The 18,659-nt window shown below is 38.6% G+C and overlaps 1 protein-coding gene across 1 annotated transcript in view; it reads left to right on the top strand.

The window, feature by feature from the left end:
• Positions 1 to 16,963, top strand: part of LOC114898206 (complement factor H-like) — a 118,362-nt gene extending 101,399 nt beyond the window's left edge. Inside the window, exon 22 of the mRNA XM_029227346.1 lies at positions 16,577 to 16,963. Within this exon, the coding sequence (XP_029083179.1) occupies positions 16,577 to 16,773 (197 nt within the window). The 3' untranslated portion in view covers positions 16,774 to 16,963. The remainder of the gene's footprint in view (positions 1 to 16,576) is intronic.
• The last annotated feature ends 1,696 nt before the right edge of the window (positions 16,964 to 18,659 follow it).

Raw genomic sequence — 18,659 nt, 5'->3', positions numbered from 1 at the left:
TTAGTATGTTTTCTTTGTACTGAATTTTTGATAGTTTTAGTAATATGTCTTAGCATGTTTCTCCTTGGATTTTTCCTGTATGGGACACTCTGTGCTTCCTGGACTTGATTAACTATTTCCTTTCCCATATTAGGGAAGTTTTCAACTATAATCTCTTCAAATATTTTCTCAGTCCCTTTCTTTTTCTCTTCATCTTCTGGGATCCCTATAATTCGAATGTTGGTGCATTTAATGTTGTCCCAGAGGTCTCTGAGGCTGTCCTCAATTCTTTTCATTCTTTTTTCTTTACTCTGCCCTGCAGTTGTTATTTCAACTATTTTATCTTCCAGGACACTTATCCATTCTTCTGCCTCAGTTATTGTGCTATTGATTCCTTCTAGAGAATTTTTAATTTCATTTATTTTGTTGTTCATCATTTTTTGTTTGCTCTTTAGTTCTTCTAGGTCCTTCTTAAACGTTTCTTGTATTTTCTCCTTTGTATTTCCCAGATTTTGTTCATCTTTACTGTCATTATTCTGAATTCTTTTTCAGGTAGACTCCCTTTTTCCTCTTCATTTGTTAGGTCTGGTGGGTTTTTACCTTGCTCCTTCATCTGTTGTGTGTTTCTCTGTCTTCTCATTTTGCTTAACTTACTGTGTTCAGGGTCTCCTTTTCACAGGCTGCAGGTTTGTAGCTCCCTTTGTTTTTGGTGTCTGTTCCCAGTGGGTAAGGTTGGTTCAGTGGATTGTGTAGGCTTCCTGGTGGAGGGGACTGGTGCCTGTGTTCTGGTGGATGAGGCTGGATTTTGTCTTTTTGGTGGTCAGGTCTTCGTCTGGTGGTGTTTGGGGTGTCTGTGACCTTATGCTTTTAGGCAGCCTCCCTGCTAATGGGTGGGGTTGTGCTCCTGTCTTGCTAGTTGTTTGGCATAGGGTGTCCAGCACTGTAGCTTGCTGGTCATTTAGTGAAGCTTGGTCTTGGCATTGAGATGCAGATCTCTGGGAGATTTTCGCAATTTTATATTACGTGGAGCTGGGAGGTCTCTGGTGGACCAATGTCCTGAATTTGGCTCTCCCACCTCATAGGCACAGCCCTGACACCAGCCAGAGCACCATGAGCCTGTCATCCACACGGCTCAGAATAAAAGCAAGAAAAATTGAAGGCAAGAAAGAAAAAAATAAAATTAAATGAAATAAAATAAAGTTATTAAAATAAAAAATAATTATTAAAAAAAAGTTAAAGTAATTAAAAAAAAAAGAAATAAGAGAGCAACCAAACCAAGAAACCAATCCACCAGTGATAAGAAACACTAAAAACTATATTAAAAAAAAAAAGAAAAGAAAAATGGACTGGCAGAACGCTACAACAAATGGTAAAAACAAAGCTATACAGACAAAATCACACGCAGAAGCATACACATACACACTCACAAAGAGAAAAAGGGGAAAAAAATATATATATATCGCTGCTCCCAAAGTCCACCTCCTCAATTTGGGATGATTCGTTGTCTATTCAGGTATTCCACAGATGCAGGGTACATCAAGTTGATTGTGGAGATTTAATTCGCTGCTCCTGAGTCTGCTGGGGGAGATTTCCCTTTCTCTTTGTTCTCACAGCTCCCAGGGCTCAGCTTTGGATGTGGCCCCGCCTCTGCGCGTAGGTCGCCGGAGGGCGTCTGTTCTTCGCTCAGACAGGACGGGGTTAAAGGAGCCGCTGAATCGGGGGCTCCGGCTCACTCAGGCCGCGGGGGAGGGAGGGGCACGGATGCGGGGCGAGCCTGCAGCGGCAGAGGCCGGCGTGACGTTGCACCAGCCTGAGGCACGCCGAGCGTTCTCCTGGGGAAGTTGTCCCTGGATCACGGGGCCCTGGCAGTGGCGGGCTGCACGGGTTCCCGGGAAGGGGGGTGTGGATAGTGACCTGTGCTCGCACACAGGCTTCTTGGTGGCGGCAGCAGCAGCCTTAGCGTCTCATGCCCGTCTCTGCGGTCCACGCTGTTAGCCGCGGCTCGCGCCCAGACTCTGGAGCTCCTTTAAGCAGTGCTCTTAATCCCCTCTCCTCGTGCACCAGGAAACAAAGAGGGAAGAAAAAGTCTCTTGCCTCTTCGGCAGGTCCAGACTTTTCCCCGGACACCCTTTCGGCTGTCCGTGGTGCACTAGCCCCCTGCAGACTGTGTTCACGCCGCCACCCCCAGTCCTCTCCCTGCGCTCCGACCGAAGCCCAAGCCTCAGCTCCCAGCCCCAGCCCACCCCGGCGTGGGAGCAGACAAGCCTCTCGGGCTGGTAAGTGCCGGTCGGTACTGATCCTCTGTGCGGGAATCTCTCCGCTTTGCCCTCCGCAGCCCTGTTGCTACGCTCTCCTCCGTGGCTTCGAAACTCCCCGCCTCTGCCACCCGCAGTCTCCGCCCGCAAAGGGGCTTCTAGTGTGTGGAAACCTTTCCTCCTTCACGGCTCCCTCCCACTGGTGCAGGTCCCGTCCCTATTCTTTTGTCTCTGTTTATCCTTTTTCCTTTTGCCCTACCCAGGTACGTGGGGAGTTTCTTGCCTTTTGGGAGGTCTGAGGTCTTCTGCCAGCGTTCAGTAGGTGTTCTGTAGGGGCTGTTCCACGTGTAGATGTATTTCTGATGTATCTGTGGGGACGAAGGTGATCTCCTCGTCTCATTCTTCTGCCATCTTGAAGCTTCTGTAAAGCTTACACTTTTTAAGCAGACAGTTCAGTGAGTTCTGACAAATGTATTCAGTTGCGCAAGCACCGTCTACTCAAGCTATAGACGGTTCTATAATCTGAAGAGGTTCCTGTGCAGACAATCTGCTCCTTCCAACCCTAGCGTCTGGGACCCTTGATTCGTCTTCTGTGCCTATAGTTTTGCTTTTCTGGAATGAATAGCCACAAACTGGGAATAATCCAAGTGTCCATCAACTGGTGGGTGGATAGTCCTTTGTTCTTTTCTTTTTTAAAAAAAAAATTTATTTATTTTTGGTTGTGTTGGGTCTTTGCTGATGCACTCGGGCTTTCTCTAGTTGTGTTGAGCGGGGCTACTCTTCATTGCGGTGCACAGGCTTCTCATTGTGGTGTCTTCTCTTGTTGGGGAGCACAGGCTCCAGGCGCATGGGCTTCAGTAGTTGTGGCATGCGGGCTCAGTAGTTGTGGCATGCGGGCTCTAGAGTACAGGCTCAGTAGTTGTGGCACATGGGCTTAGTTGCTTCACGGCAGGTGAGATCTTCCCAGATCAGGGCTCGAACCCGTGTCCCTTGCATTGGCAGGCAGATTCTTAATCACTGTGCCAGCAGGGAAGTCCCTAGACCTTTGTTCTTATTGGCCAGCTTCTGTTAGTCACATGTTTCACTACTGGAGTTAAAACCATTGATACTTATTCTTCAGTTTCCAATATTATCATATCATCATCAATATACATTTGAGATCTGCATTAACTACAAATCTCTTCTAACCAATTTATGACCTGAATTCAGGTAGCAATTGGCAACATAGTAAATGTATCAATACACATGAAAGAGAACTGAAGTTAGCTGTTTTTCAAGGAGCTATTAATATTGGAAAGAAGATGGAATGTATCCCCCAAAATCCCAATGTTGAAACCGAACCCCCTAATATGATGGGATTACGAGGTATGATCTCTGGAAGGTGATTAGGATTAAATGAAGTCCTCAGGGTGGAGTCCTTATAAATACGATTGGGGCCTCCCTAAGACTAACAATAGCACTTGTTTCCTTTTGCTTCCATTTGTGTTTTTTATACCATGCTCTCTCTGAAAACTGATAGAATTTTCTTTGCTGCTCTGTAGCTTCTGGAAGTGGCCATCAGTCTGGGTGTTTCTTGGCTTGCAGCTGCATCATTCTAATCTTTGCCTCTCTGGTCACAAAATATTCTCTCTATGTGCTTTGTCTTTACCTGGTATTTTCTTCTTCTTAAGTGGACATCAGTCATATTTCACTGCAGCCCACCATAATGACCTCATCTTCACTTGATTACATCTTTTAGACACACTAATTCCAAATAAGGTAATACTTTTAAGTCTTGGGTGTAAGGACTCTAAAAAATCTTTTGAGGGACACTGTTCAACACATAACAATCCACATTGTAGCCTCTCAAATTTTTATCTTCCCCATATGTAAAATATATTCACTCAATCCGAACATCCCCCAAAGTTTTAACCCTTTCCAGCATCAACTCTAAGGCCCAAGTTTCATCTAAATATCTTCTAAATCACTTATGGGGAAGACTCAGTTTCTGGTCCATCCTTGGGCAAAATTCTTATTCATGTGCAACTCTGTGAGCCCAGAAAACAAGTAATATGCTTCCAAAATAAAATGTTAAGACCCATATAGGATAGATATTACCATTATAAAATGGAGAAATAGAAATTTTAAAAAGGGGGTCTCAGGTCTCAAGGAAATCCAAAACCCAGCAGGAGAAATCTCATTAGTTTCCAAGAACAGAGAACACTCCTCTGTGAAATTCATGCTCTGTACTTGGGCCCCCTGGGGTGGCAGCCCCAACTTTTTGGACCACCAGGGAGGCGACCCCACTTTCTCAGCTGAAACAGTCCCTGTTGGCCCAGGCCTCTGTATGCATGGCCCAATCTTTGGAGACTTTCCTCCTTTATTTGCATGAGCCCTGTCCCTTTCGTTCCCTGCTGGAAGCATTTCTGTTAGTATAACATTCTCAAAAATCTTGTCAGTCTCTTGTGCACTAATAGGTACAAGCTCTCAGACGTGAGGGTACGTTCCAGATCTTCCCTGGATAATAGTGTTTCTTCTGACTTAGGCTGAGACAATTGCTTGGATCTCAAGTCACATGCCTAACCTTTTAAGCAAAGAATTATGCAGCCTCACTCTGGCCTTGATTGGTGAATACACTATGTGAATAGGCTGAGAATTTTCAAATCATCTCAAGCTGGTTCCTTTTTGCTTGACAGTTCATCCTTCAATTTACATCTTATCTCACATATTTTACTACAAGCAGCAAGAAGAAATCAGGTGGATCTTCCACAGTCAGTTAGGAATCTTCTAAACTAAATATGCAGGGTCATCACTGTGCTGGTTAATTTTGTGCCAACTTGGCTAGACTACACTACTCAGGTGCCTGGTCAAATTATCAGTCTAGATATTTCTGTGAAGGCATTTTAAAGACATGATTAACATCTATTCACAGACTATGAACAAAGCAAAGCACCTTCTGTAATGTGGGTGTACTTCATCCAATCTGTTGAAGCCTTTAAGAGAAAACATTGAGCTCCTTCCAGGAAGAAGGAACTCTGCCTCTAGACAGCCTTCAAACTCAAAACTGCAACACATGCCCTTCCTGGGCTTCCAGGCTTCTCCCTGCCCTGCAGGTTCCAGACTTGCCAGCCTGCCCAATCACATGAGCCAATTCCTTAACACAAACCTCAACATCTGTGTTTGTCACTCTGTCATTTCCTGTGTGTGTGTGTTTTACTGATATAGGATATTGCTTCTGTTCTTCTAAAGAGAACTTTGACTACTACAGATTTTGGTAATGAGAGATCCTAAAGAAAGAAAATCTTCAGGATAAATTTTCTAACCTGTTCCTGGGATTTCTGCAATTTATTCTCAAATCTGATATTTTTAACATCACTAATGAATCTACTACCCCTAGGGAAGAGGGCACCAATAGTCTGTGGCATGATGTGACAAGAGAGATACACAAGATATCAACACTGGGTACTTCCAATCATATTTATATGTGGCAAGTATTTGATATCATAGAACATTTTTGTCAAGCTAATGAGAAGAATTGGATTGGTTGGTTGATCTTCATTGCACGAGACAAAGTGGGGAAAGAAAAGGTTGAGCTCAGAGTTCAAATCCACAGTTCAGATGCTGCATAAATGCCCTTAAAGTTTCTCTGTTGACCCTGAAAGAAACCCTTATCTCCTGTATCCCCACAGCTGAGATCTCTGGAAAGTAAACCCAGAGTCTGATCCTACGAGTAGGTGGATTACAGTGCAAATTAAATTTCCAACTACACGGGATGTCTGATGTTCAAGTGGGAAGGAATGGGGTCCTGAACATTGGTAGGAAAATTGGTCACAAGGAGATGGAAAGAGGTATGTGGATAGATCTCGCTGATGAGCAAAAAAGGTGAGGATATTTATATCCTATGTGATGCTCAGCAAAGACTGATCTCAGCAGATGCAGATTTATGGATCCAGTGGATAGGGTGACCTCTTTGATGGATTCCAGTCAGACTCTGTCCCCAGCCACTGCTGTCATTTCCTGGTGGGGTCATGTACAATGGCCATGGTAATAGGAATGGAGGTGATCTGTGGGATCAGAAACATGGACTTCCTATCCCCAAAGCCTATCTGATTAGCCACTGCTGAGGGCCCCGTCTCCTAGCAGCAGAGATCAGATGAGTTTTTGGTGAGGCACAATCCCTTGGGTGATCAGCCAGCCACCTGATGGCAGGTTGATTACTTTGGACACTTCCATCATGGAAGGGGCTGTGTTTTGTCCTTCCTGAAATAGATACTCAGCCTGGGAATGGATTTGCCTTCCCTACACACAAGCCTCTGCCAAATCAACCCTCTGTGCACTTATCCACATAGCGGTAATCCACACATCATTGCTTCTGATCAAGGAACTCACATGACAGCAAATGAAATGCAGCAATAGCCTACATTTTTGGAATTCACAAAAATTCAAAGAATTTTTCTTGGGTCATGTTCAAAACATAAACTAGGGCTTCCCTGGTGGCACAGTGGTTGAGAATCTGCCTGCTGGTGCAGGGGACACAGGTTCAAGCCCTGGTCTGGGAGGATCCCATATGCCGCGGGGCAACTGGGCCCGTGAGCCACAACTACTGAGCCTGCGCGTCTGGAGCTTGTGCTCCGCAGCAAGAGAGGCCGCGATAGTGAGAGGCCCGCACACCGCGATGAAGAATGGCCCCCGCTTGCCACAACTAGAGAAAGCCTTCGCACGGAAACGAAGACCCAATACAGCAAAAATAAATTAATTAATTAATAAACTCCTACCCCCAACATCTTCTTTAAAAAACAAAAAACAAAAAAAACCCCATAAACTAATTGGGAAAAATTGACATCTTTATAATGTTAAACGTTCCAATCCAAGTTCATCATCTTCTCCTTCCTTGATTTGTCTTTTAATATTTTTCTCAGCAATGTTTTGCAGTTTTCAGTGTAGCTGTCTTAAAATATTTTGTCAAATGTATTTCTTAATACAGTTTTTAGAGTATTTATAAAAGGTGGTGCCCTTTATAATATTTTTTCAATTTTGGTTTCTGTATAAAGTTTTGTATATATTATTTCTAATAGCCTTTTTTGTAGAATCCTTAATTTTTAAATATTACATAATTATGTTTTACTCTGTCCTTACATGCCTCTTTTTCTTTTGCCTTGGTGAATTCAACATTATCTGAATTATTTATTATTATAAAATACTCTTCATTATTCTCTGATAATCCTCTTTTGAATTCTATTTTATCTGATATTGGAACTTCAGCCCATAAATGCTATGTGGATTTAGTAGATAATTTAAGGAATAACGTGAAGATTATCGGGAATTTCCCTGGTGGGGCTTCATGGATTTCTCCTCTCACACGGCAGATGTCCTGCCTGCCCCACACACAGGTCCCTAAATTGTCACAAAAAACAAACTCTTGCTTCCTCCTGGAGCTCAACCACTCATCACCATGTGTATATGAGTGTGTTCTAAGTTCAGAAAATGGGTAAATACGGATCTCACAGTTTGGTTCCATTCTTTCAGAGGTTGGACACTTTCTATTTTCTGCTAGCTTTTACTCTCTCAAGCAGTCACTGTTATAATTTGTGTTAGCAAATAATTTTTATTCATAGAAGGTTTAGTTTGATATAAGCTATTTTGCTATTCTGGAAGTCTTAATTACATATATTAATAAATTATTTTATATTTTGAAACTATTGTAGTTATATTAAGAAAATAAATAATTTCAATGAGTTAACTCTCTGACATCTGCGACTGGTTTTTCTTTTCCTTTATAGTAATACTATATTTTCCATATTAATTATCTGTTTGAAAGCAATTCTCTTATATTAAAGAATTGTATTTTACATTACGTTGAATAGAATTGACTATATAAATATTTATATATAAATAAAATAGAGAATAAGTGTAATTAAGTTAGTGAAAGACCAGGTGAGGATTTTTGAGTTATATTCCTACGACAAAAGGGATATCATTGTGTGCATCTGAATAAAAAAAAAAAAAAAGAAGGTGCCTCAATCATATGAAAGAATATTTAATGCCAAGAATATGCTGAAACTCTTGTACTCACTAGTGTGATTCTACATAAGTTAAAAAAAAAAAATCAGTGCTTCCCTAAGCACAAGAAAATACAGATGATAGAATAAGATCCGAATACACGTTGGTTTTCCTAGACCCCTAAGCAAAGAAGCTGGATGAAGGTAAATAAAAGACATGAGAAAGTGATAGTGACATGGACTCAGTTATTCACATATGATTCACCTGGTTGAGAAAGAAGTCCACCTATTTTAAAGAAGTGTTTACTTTAACAATTAGTGTTTTATATCACTTCTGGAGCCCGCCTATTACTGTCCCCCAAAAAGGTTGTACAAGTACTTATCAAGGAATGAATTTAAGATATTGTTGTGAAACCACTACCCGTAATTCAGGGATTTTGCAAAGCTGTTTGAACTTTGATATTTACTAAGTGACCTCAGTTAACTAGCGTCATAGTAATGTCCTTAAGTTCAGAGTCACATTTGACAAACTGCTAAACAACCAAACAACACAACTGGAATATTTGTATGAACGTGCCTTTGGGAATATATAACATGCTGTTACTATTCAATGTCATCCTGACCCTGTGGGTTTCCTGTGCTCATGCACAAGGTAAGTTGAAACACTTCTGAACACTCAGCTTCCCTCTTGAATGTAACTCCACGTTTTATCTACTTTCACCTGTCTTTATATTTTAATGATAGACTAATAGGAATTGTCTGTATTGTGTCATCATGATAGAGTGTAACCTCACAGGAAAATTATCTTATATTCTCTTAAGGGAAAACGCAAAAAAATTATGTTTTTTCTTTTTTTTGAATTCCACAGCAAAAGGGCTCTCAACGCTGATTATAAAGATAAGTGAATATGCTCACACAACATTAGGAAAAAGTCACAGGCTAGCTTCTGACTTCAAAATGGATGGAGGTTTCTTATTTTTAATGCAAGGAAATATTTGGGAGTGATGGATATCTTTATAATCTTGCATATGGTGATAGTTTTATGGACTTATAGGTCAAAACTCATTAAATCAGACATTTCAAATATATTTAGTTTACTGTGTTTTAATTATAATTTCATACAGCTGTTAAAAGTCATTGACATCATGATCAATTTAATATTTCAATAAAATAAACAGCAGGTTAAAAGAAATATCTATTTCAACAAAAAGTATAGTAAATTCTTAATTCCAGTGGAATGACAATTAATTTTACTTTACATTTCTGAGGTCAGAAGTAATTGTTGGGCAAATAAATAAGTTTTAGAGCGTTAACCCTAGCACATTGTTCATTGATGTGTTTTCACATTTATAGTGAAATTTTCTATATTAATTTACCTGAATGCAATTGTTCTATGTCAAAAATTATCTTTTATAACATAACAAATATTGTGGATCCTTTCACTTATCTTTAAATTAAGGAGCACTTTATTTTTGTATATTAATTCTAATTTTACATGTACACATCTTTAAGATTTCATTGACACAATTATGTTTATTTCATTCTTTTACAACTCTGTGGATCCATCATAATATCTTTTTAAAGTGTCTTATTTCTTTTAAAATCAAAATCTCCTTTCCAAGTTATTGTTAACAAAACCTCTAATATGCTTGAGGATTTCTCATTGCACCATTTATGATTAGAATACGAAACACTATTTGTTATTTTTAATTTACAAGAAGAATGAATCTAAATAATTTTTTGCATGGTTGGTTTTGTATGCTATTTAAGTCTATATTTGGGCAATTTCTTTTATCAGCCACAACAATAACAATACAACAATGATTCCTGTCCAATGTAAACTATTCTCATTCACTGAACACTTTCTAAAAGTAACCTTTGAGCTGAAAGCCCCATAAGCTTGGGTTGCAACAAGGTTTTTCAACAGAGAATGGAAGCCATTTTGTGGAAGCACACCTGTGTGTAAATAGAAACATCTTTGTGTATTTAGTGGATGGACACAGGTTGAATTCTGTCCTCCAAAATTCATATGTTGAAGTTCTAACTCCCAGGAGCTCAGAATGTGTCTGTACATGAAGGTATGGCCTTTAAAGAGGTAATTTAAGTTAAAATGAGGTCATTATGATGGGTTCCGATTCAATAAATTGGGTGTCAGAATCAGAGGAGGAAATTAGGACACAGACCCATAGAGGGAAAACCTCGTGAAGACACAGCGAGAAGACGGTCATCTACAAGCCAAGGAGACAGACCACAGAAGAAAGCAGCCGTTCTGATACCTTGATCTTGGACCTCTCACCTCTAGAATTGTGAGAAAATAAATTTCTTTTTTTTAAGCTTCCCCATTTATAGTACTTTGTATGGCAGCCCAAGCAAATAAGTACAATCATACTTACACATTTTGAGTGTACAGTAATAATCAAAAAGTATTTTTCTATTTTCCACTCAAGTATATTTAAATTCTTACATACATATTTTTAGAGGACATTCATCACCAGTTAGTAATTATATCTTAGTGGTTTTTTGTTGCTAATATTTTTCCTTTATGAATATTTTACATTCAAATTGTCTTCACTGAAAAGGTTAGACATAGTCATATATACATGTATGACTATATGTATATGAATATATATATTCATATGTGAATGTATATTTGTTCGTATATGTCTCCTATGCAACATGTGATGCGGACTGGGAGAGGAGGGATGGAAGGGGCTGAGATGCGGGGGAATCTCTGTGGAAGACACAGGAAGAAGAGGCACAAGAAATGAAAGAAGAACTACAGACAGTCCTCCCATCCCTCCAGAAGCAAATGTCTTAGATCTGGGAGGTTTACTACATAGAACCACTTTTGTTCTCTTCCTCAGCGTTTACATTTTTCTGTGTGATTTTAATCTTGAAAATGCTTCCAAAGAACTTAAACATCCTGAACTCCTCAAGTACCTATGTACTCTTAGTTATACATTGTGTCAGATCTCGGTCACTAATGCAAGTGGAATAATGAAGCTAAATAGAATAATAAATTCAACAATGGGATTATTAACATAAGTAGAACTATTCATTAATGTAGGATACTATTTCTTTTCTTAAGGAAGAACGTGTGATTTTCCAGAGATAAAACATGGAACCATGTATGATGAAAACAGTTATAAACAAATCTTCCCAGTTGACATAGGGAAATATTTCTACTACACCTGTGATCACAGCTTTGTGTCCCCTTCACAATTACTCTGGAATCGAATAATCTGTACACAGGAAGGATGGTCACCAAAACCAAAGTGTCTCAGTGAGTAAACACCCTCCTCATTGTCCGGATGAATTATCCAGTGTGCTCAGTGAGCGGAGAGGCTCTGCCTGAAGGCATCACAGAGCCTGGACAGTCATAGCAGCGGGAACCAGAGGGGCCAGCAAAGATGATCTATGTCATTGCTCGTTGTGAGAAGCTGTTTGTAGAAAGTAGCTTTACAAATGTAAATTTTTTCTATATTCGTCTTAATTACTGGCATGGCATTTTAATTTTTTACATGCATGGCCTAATTTTTAAGAAACAAAAATTTTGTACTTGATTTCTCTTTTGAAGTTCGCAAAATGTAATGCTCTTTCATTGCAAGATTTGTATCTGTCATCTTTTGGCTTTTAGGACAGTGCTTTTTCCCTTGGGTGGAAAATGGTCATTCTGCATCTTCAGGACAAACACACCAGGAAGGTGACACTGTACAAATTTGTGTGTGACACTGGCTACAGCCTCCCAAATAATCGGAGCAACGTTACATGTGCAGAAGGTGGCTGGTCCTCCTCTCCTAAATGCAGTCGTGGCTGTAAGCAAAACACTGTCCTCTGGGATCTTGTATTCTTTTATACTTTATGGAGAGATAACAGTATTTAGTATATTCACTATTGCTGTTTCTACTATTATCACCTTTTCAGTATCAGGGTTCCAACTGTGTCTAGGTAGACATGCAAATGTCTGGATCATCACTAGAAAATCATCTTGTCTAGTTACATAAATTAATGTAGGTACTAATAGAAAACAATAGCCAAGTACACAGTGAAAAACTATAATTCTCACATTATATAGTTTCTTCAGTGTTTTTTGTTTGTTTGTTTGTTTTTTTGCGGTACGCGGGCCTCTCACTGCTGTGGCCTCTCCCGCTGCGGAGCACAGGCTCCGGACGCGCAGGCTCAGCGGCCATGGCTCACGGGCCCAGCCACACCGCGGCACGTGGGATCTTCCCGGACTGGGGCTCGAACCCGTGTCCCCTGCATCGGCAGGCGGACTCTCAACGACTGCGCCACCAGGGAAGCCCCCTTCAGTGTATTTTTTAATCAGAATCAACAAACTTGATAATACATATTGTACTGCTTCTCAAATATACAGCATTTTAAATATAATTCCTAATAATTTCACATAATATAACAATGCATCAAAAGAAGCTAGTCAAAATATGGTTTTCTCATGATGCTTTAAAACGTAGCACAGTTTAATTCTGACAAGGTCATTTGGCAAGTTAGTGAATGAGCCAAAGGAAGGAGACAAAGGGAGAGAAGAAAACTAGCCTTTTTTAGGTGTGCAAAACCAAATTTATAAAATTGAAAATTTCAGTTACCACATATGGCTTTTACTTTACTTCAACTTAAGATAAGTCTATTTATAGTTCTGCTGAAATATGCCATTCACATTGTTTGATGATCTTTCCTATTATGATGTATGTGTGTTTTCCATACCTCTAAGTAATTCTCTAAAACTGTCTAACTGGAAATATTGTCAGATCCCATAGGTAAGAGCTCAGGCCCCCAAGACTGCTCTCCCACCCCGCCCCCTTCAGAATTCAATCACAAGTCCAGCTTGTCATCTGTGCTTCTGTTTACTGGCTATACATTAGAGGTTCCTGGGACTTCCTCTTCAGGTTCAATTAATTTGCTAGAGTGGCTCATAGAACTCAAAGAAACATTTGATTTACCAGATTCCCAGTTTAAGGAATATAACTCAGCAACACGCAGATGGAAGAGATGCACAGGGCAAGATACATGGAAAGGTGCAGAGTTTCCATGCCCTCCTAGTGGCCACTCTCCCAGCAAGTCCACATGTTCGTCTGCTAGGAATCTCTTAAAATCCCATTCTTTTGGTGTTTTATGGAGGCTTATCACAGGGGCAAATTGATTAACCCAATAGCCATCGGCAGTTGATGCATTCTGCAGCCCCTCTTCCCTCCCTGGAGGTCAGGGGTGTGGGACTGAATCTTCTAACATTCTCTTCACAAGGTGGCTCCCTTGGCAACCAGCTTAGGTGCTTTCCATTGCATATATACAGTGGAATACTACTCAGCCATAAAAAAGAATGAAATAGTGCCATTTGCAGCAACATGGATGGACCTAGAGAATATTATCCTTAGTAAAATACGTTAGACAGAGAAAGACAAATACTGTATGATATCATTTATATGTGGAATCTAAAAAATAATACAACTGAATGTATATGCAAAGTAGAAACATACTTACAGATATAGAAAACAAACTAGTGGTTACCAAAGGGGAAAAGGAAGTCAGGAGGGACAAATTAGAGGTGTGGGATTAAGGGATACAGACTACTATGTACAAAACAGATACGTGACAATGATATACTGTATAGCACAGGGAATTATAGTCATTGTCTTAACATATAAGAGTATAATCTGCAAAAATATTGAATCACTACGCTGTACACCTGAAACTAACACAGTATTGGAAACCAACTACACCTCAATTTAAAACAACAAAAAATCTGATCATCCTGCTTGTTGGTGAGGATGAGAATCAACTGGAACTCTTACACATTGCTAATGGGAATGTAAGATGGCACAATCACCCTGAAAACCAGTATGGTAGTTTCTTGTAGATTCAGTCAAGCACATATCAGATAGCCCAGCAATTTTACTTTTAGGTATATATCAGGAAATAGTAAATATATGTCCATTCAAAGACTTGAGTTCAAGTGTTCCTAAATAGCTCAATCATAACTGCCACAACCTGGAAACACTCCAGAAGTCACTCAACAGAGGATAAAATGGATAAACATATTTTATATCCACAGAAAGCTACCCTGCTCCACAATAGAAAGGAGTGACCTAGTGATGCAAGACACCACACAGAAGAATGGGTCTGACATTGGATGAAATAAAGCAGCCAGATTTAAGAGAAAGCATGCTGTATGAATCCATGATACAAAGTTGTAGGAAGGCAAAATTATAGTGACAGAAAGAACATGGGCTTCCTAGAGGAAGAGAGTTGGGGGAGGTGGAGTAGAAAGGAAACAACAGACTTTTAAAGGAAGATGAAAACTGCCTCTAGTTTGGTTGGGTTTGTGGTTACACAGGTGTACACATTGTCACATCATTGGTCCACATGCTAATATGTGTGGATCTTATTGTATGTAATTCATATCTGAATAAAGGTGATTTTAAAAATGAGCACTTGGAAACCAAAGATATAGCTGTCCAAAATACTGTAATGTGATTGAGTCACTAGAAGAAAAGAAGCCATAGAAATCTGCCTAAATAGGAAATTAAAAGTGAGAGAATATATAAAATTATTAGAAACCAGAAGCTGCAGACAGAAAGAAGAGAAAAAAATTATAAAATATAAAAATAGCACAAAGGAGAGAGCAATGTCAGCAAGATAAAGGATAAGACATCTCTCCTGGTATCCCACCTTCAACAATAATAATTTAGCATCTATCCGCAAAAGCCCCTTTATGGGAGATGCAGGACCCAGGTTCCAGGAGATTGTGAAACCCCAGGGGTGCAGTCCAAGCACAAGGACAGGTGTCTTGTTCCCTCCCAGTGTGGGTGAAAGTCTAGACTGAACACTTGGCCCCTGTTGATCAAGGTAGGGAGAGGGTTTGTCTCAGGTTTCTTCAATGGTGTTTCTCTAGAGTGAATCCTGTACTGTGAAAAAATGTTTCTCTTGCTAGGCTGATCCTTTCCTGCACCTTTGGCTAAAGGAAGCAAAGTCTTCCTGGGACATTTTTGTGTGTGTTAATTTTGCCTGAACATGAGATCATTTCTGGGTTGTGGTCTCAGTGCCCAGTCCAGGATACATACAAGGCAAAGTGAAAACTCAGACAACTCACTGCAGTGTAACTCCTTGAATCCCAAGGTCACTAAAAGATCTACTTCTTTTCTACACCCTTCACAACATCTTACGTTGGTCTTTATAATACATTCAGGATTTTTAGTTAACAGAGGGAATATTTAGCAGAAGAAATAAATAAGCAGAAATGTTCCTGTCTCATTTTGTCCAGAACAGGAAGCCAGAAATTCCCTTTCACATTATACACATTTGTAATCCTTTGAATTTTATTTAAAAAGCTGATGTTTCTCCTGTAATAAAAATGAAAATCAATTAAAAAATTACCAGAAATTCAATAGCCACTGCAGTATGCTTAATATATAAGACCAAGAAACTTTCTTTGTTTATCTTAGCTATCCATCTCTCTAGCATATAGTCATTAAGGAAAACATCTTTAAATACCAGAATACTGCAAAGCAGACATATTTGTTAATGTCTTATGTGTGCTTTCATGTGGGGTGAAAGGAAGGGCTTAAAGTGTGACTCTCAGTTTAAGTGATTAAACTTTTTTCAGTGAATCATTTCTGTCATCAGAAATCACAAGTCTTGATATTACAGATTGTTCTATACTTTTATTTACTTTCTTTAACCTGTGTTTGTCTTTGGTCTCTCAATCAAATTATTTTTCAGACTCTCAAGGAAAATGTGGGCCTCCCCCACCAATAGACAACGGAGAAATTACCTCATTCCCGGCAACAGTATATCCTCCAGGATCGACAGTTGAGTACCAATGCCAGTCCTACCATGAACTTCAGGGAAACAGATGCATAGTATGTCAGAATGGAGAGTGGTCAGAACCACCAAAATGCTTAGGTAAATATTTTAATCTTCTCATGGATCCTGGGAAAATCAGTTTAATTGGTATAATATTTTGCTGTTTATAATAGAATTTTTATGGATTAACAATTCTATTGAATGCTTGGCTAACAAATATTAATATGTGAGAAAATAAAGTTTGAAAAATTCTTGTTCAAGCAACTATAGCAATGAAAGGTTATTTAATAAAAGCTCTTAATGTGATAGTGACATTATGAATCTTTTATTATAACAATTATTAAATTAAACATAGTACCTCATTTTTATATCATTAATTGTTTAAAACGATGGAATCTACATAATGGATTTTCAATGAGTTGGTTTAGAAAATATTTTGAGAATGAAATCCTGGACCAGTGTAAAAGATTCTACTGGAAAGTCTGAAATTCTATGGAAAATATTTGTATGCTACTTAATGCTTTTTGTTGATTTTTTTAACTTCAGATGCATGTGTAATTTCAGAAGAAATTATGAAAAAACATAACATCCAGTTAAAATGGAGACTTGATAAAAAACTTTATTCTAAAACAGATGAGATTATTGAATTTATGTGTAAACATGGATATCATCCAAGGACACCTAACTATACATTTCGAGCAACATGTCAGAAAGGAAAACTGATGTATCCTACTTGTGGATGAAACAGTAGTTAAAATGCAGTTGTAAAATTGAAATATGTACCTGCATTCAGAATTTTCATTATTAATCCAATTCTCAGTTTCTTTTACCAAGTAAATCAGAATTTGTGTTAAGTGCTATGTGGATGATGTGATTATAATCTGGGAGACCAATGAATCACTTCTTAAAAGTACTTCATTAAAACCTGGCAAACCAAAATGCTATGTGTCCTGTTCACAAAACATCTGTGGCAAGAAATTAGATGCAATCACTTCAGTGCCTCCTTCCATCCATCATTCTCCTAACTTTCTCGAAGCTTTCTCTGTAAATTCTGAGGCCTTCTGAGATTGTTTCAGAAGAAATGGAAAAAAATGCTCGTCTCCATCTTCAAAATAATATCACTTCACAAACACGTAAAAAGCAATCTGTGTCATACCTATGTTAGTAATTAGATCTAGTTATTACTTACCTTTGCTTATCGATCAGTAGATAAATATACCAAAAAATGATGAAATCCGTGTTCTTCTACAAGATGTCTATCTAGCACATGTAATAAACAAGTCATAAGGAGGAGTTAGAATCTAATTGGGTATATATCTATCCTGTTGACATAAAAAGTGGTTTAAAAAATCCAATATGAAGTATAAACACACAAACACTATGCTCTGATACTGAATAAAGGTTTATAGAACAAAGATTGGTAGGAAGTGCAATAAAATATTTTAAAAAACTATAGTTGAATTTAGAAATAATAGGGGTAAGAGGTGGTGTTTAACTCCTTTATACTTATGTGAATTCTAAATTTATTAACCTTTAAAGTATATATACCACCTTTGAATATTTTATTTTAAATAAGGATATATATATACAGCAGGACAATACATACTGAGAATTGTAAAGACCTCTTTGGTACTGACCTTCAGACCTAATAACATTTTCATGAGTTTGCTGGTATAGAGAGTTTCGGAAACATTCAATCACAAGAGTCTGAAATGTGATCTTTATGTTTTTAATTTCAAACAGCATAGCTAAAAATCAGTTGACTAGAAACATTTTAAATTTCTACAAAAAACGAACACTTTAAGATGAAAATAAATATATAAATAATTAAAAATATTTTAGGTAATACCTTGTTACTGTTTTGTGTAAATATCCATTACTATACACTGTTACAAATTTTTTTCTTGTGATAAGAAATTTTAAGATCTACTATCTAAGCAACTTTCATACATACGATACAGTATTATTAACTATAGTTACCTGCTGTGTGTTACATTTCAATGAATAATTTTTTTTACAGCTGAAAGTTTGTACTTTTTCTTTACCCATTTTGCCCAACCCCCCATTCCACTTCCAGACTCTGGCAACCACTAATCAATTCTCAGTATCCATGAGCTCAGTTTTGAGTTGGTTTAATTGTCTTTTGGTTTTGTTTTTAGATTCCACATGTAAGTAAGATCATATGTTGTCTTTCTCTGACTTATTTCACTGAGCATAATGCCCTCAAGGTGCATCCATGTTTTCACAAATGGCAAAATTTCATTCTTTTTAAGGCTGGATAATATTCCATTGAATACATATACCACATGCTCTTTATCCATTCCGCCACCTGTAATACTTACGTTGCTTCCATATCTTTACTATTGTAAATAATGTAGCAGTGAACATTGCATGTATCTTTTTTCTTTTTTTAAAAAATTTATTCATTTAGTTTTGGCTGCATTGGGTCTTTGTTGTGGTGCGTGAGCTTCTCATTGCAGTGGCTTCTCTTGTTGCAGAGCACAGGCTCTAGGCACGTGGGCTTCAGTAGTGTGGCATGCGGGCTCAGTAGTTGTGGCTCGTGGGCTGTAGAGCACAGGCTCAGTAGTCCTGGCGCATGGGCTTAGTTGCTCCGCGGCATTTGGGATCT

Source organism: Monodon monoceros, unplaced genomic scaffold (genome assembly GCF_005190385.1).
Source record: "Monodon monoceros isolate NGI ecotype Baffin Bay Population unplaced genomic scaffold, NGI_Narwhal_1 Super_Scaffold_18, whole genome shotgun sequence".
Lineage (NCBI taxonomy): Eukaryota > Metazoa > Chordata > Mammalia > Artiodactyla > Monodontidae > Monodon > Monodon monoceros.
Note: the sequence above shows the minus strand (reverse complement) of the source record. Positions and strands in the feature narration are given on the sequence as shown.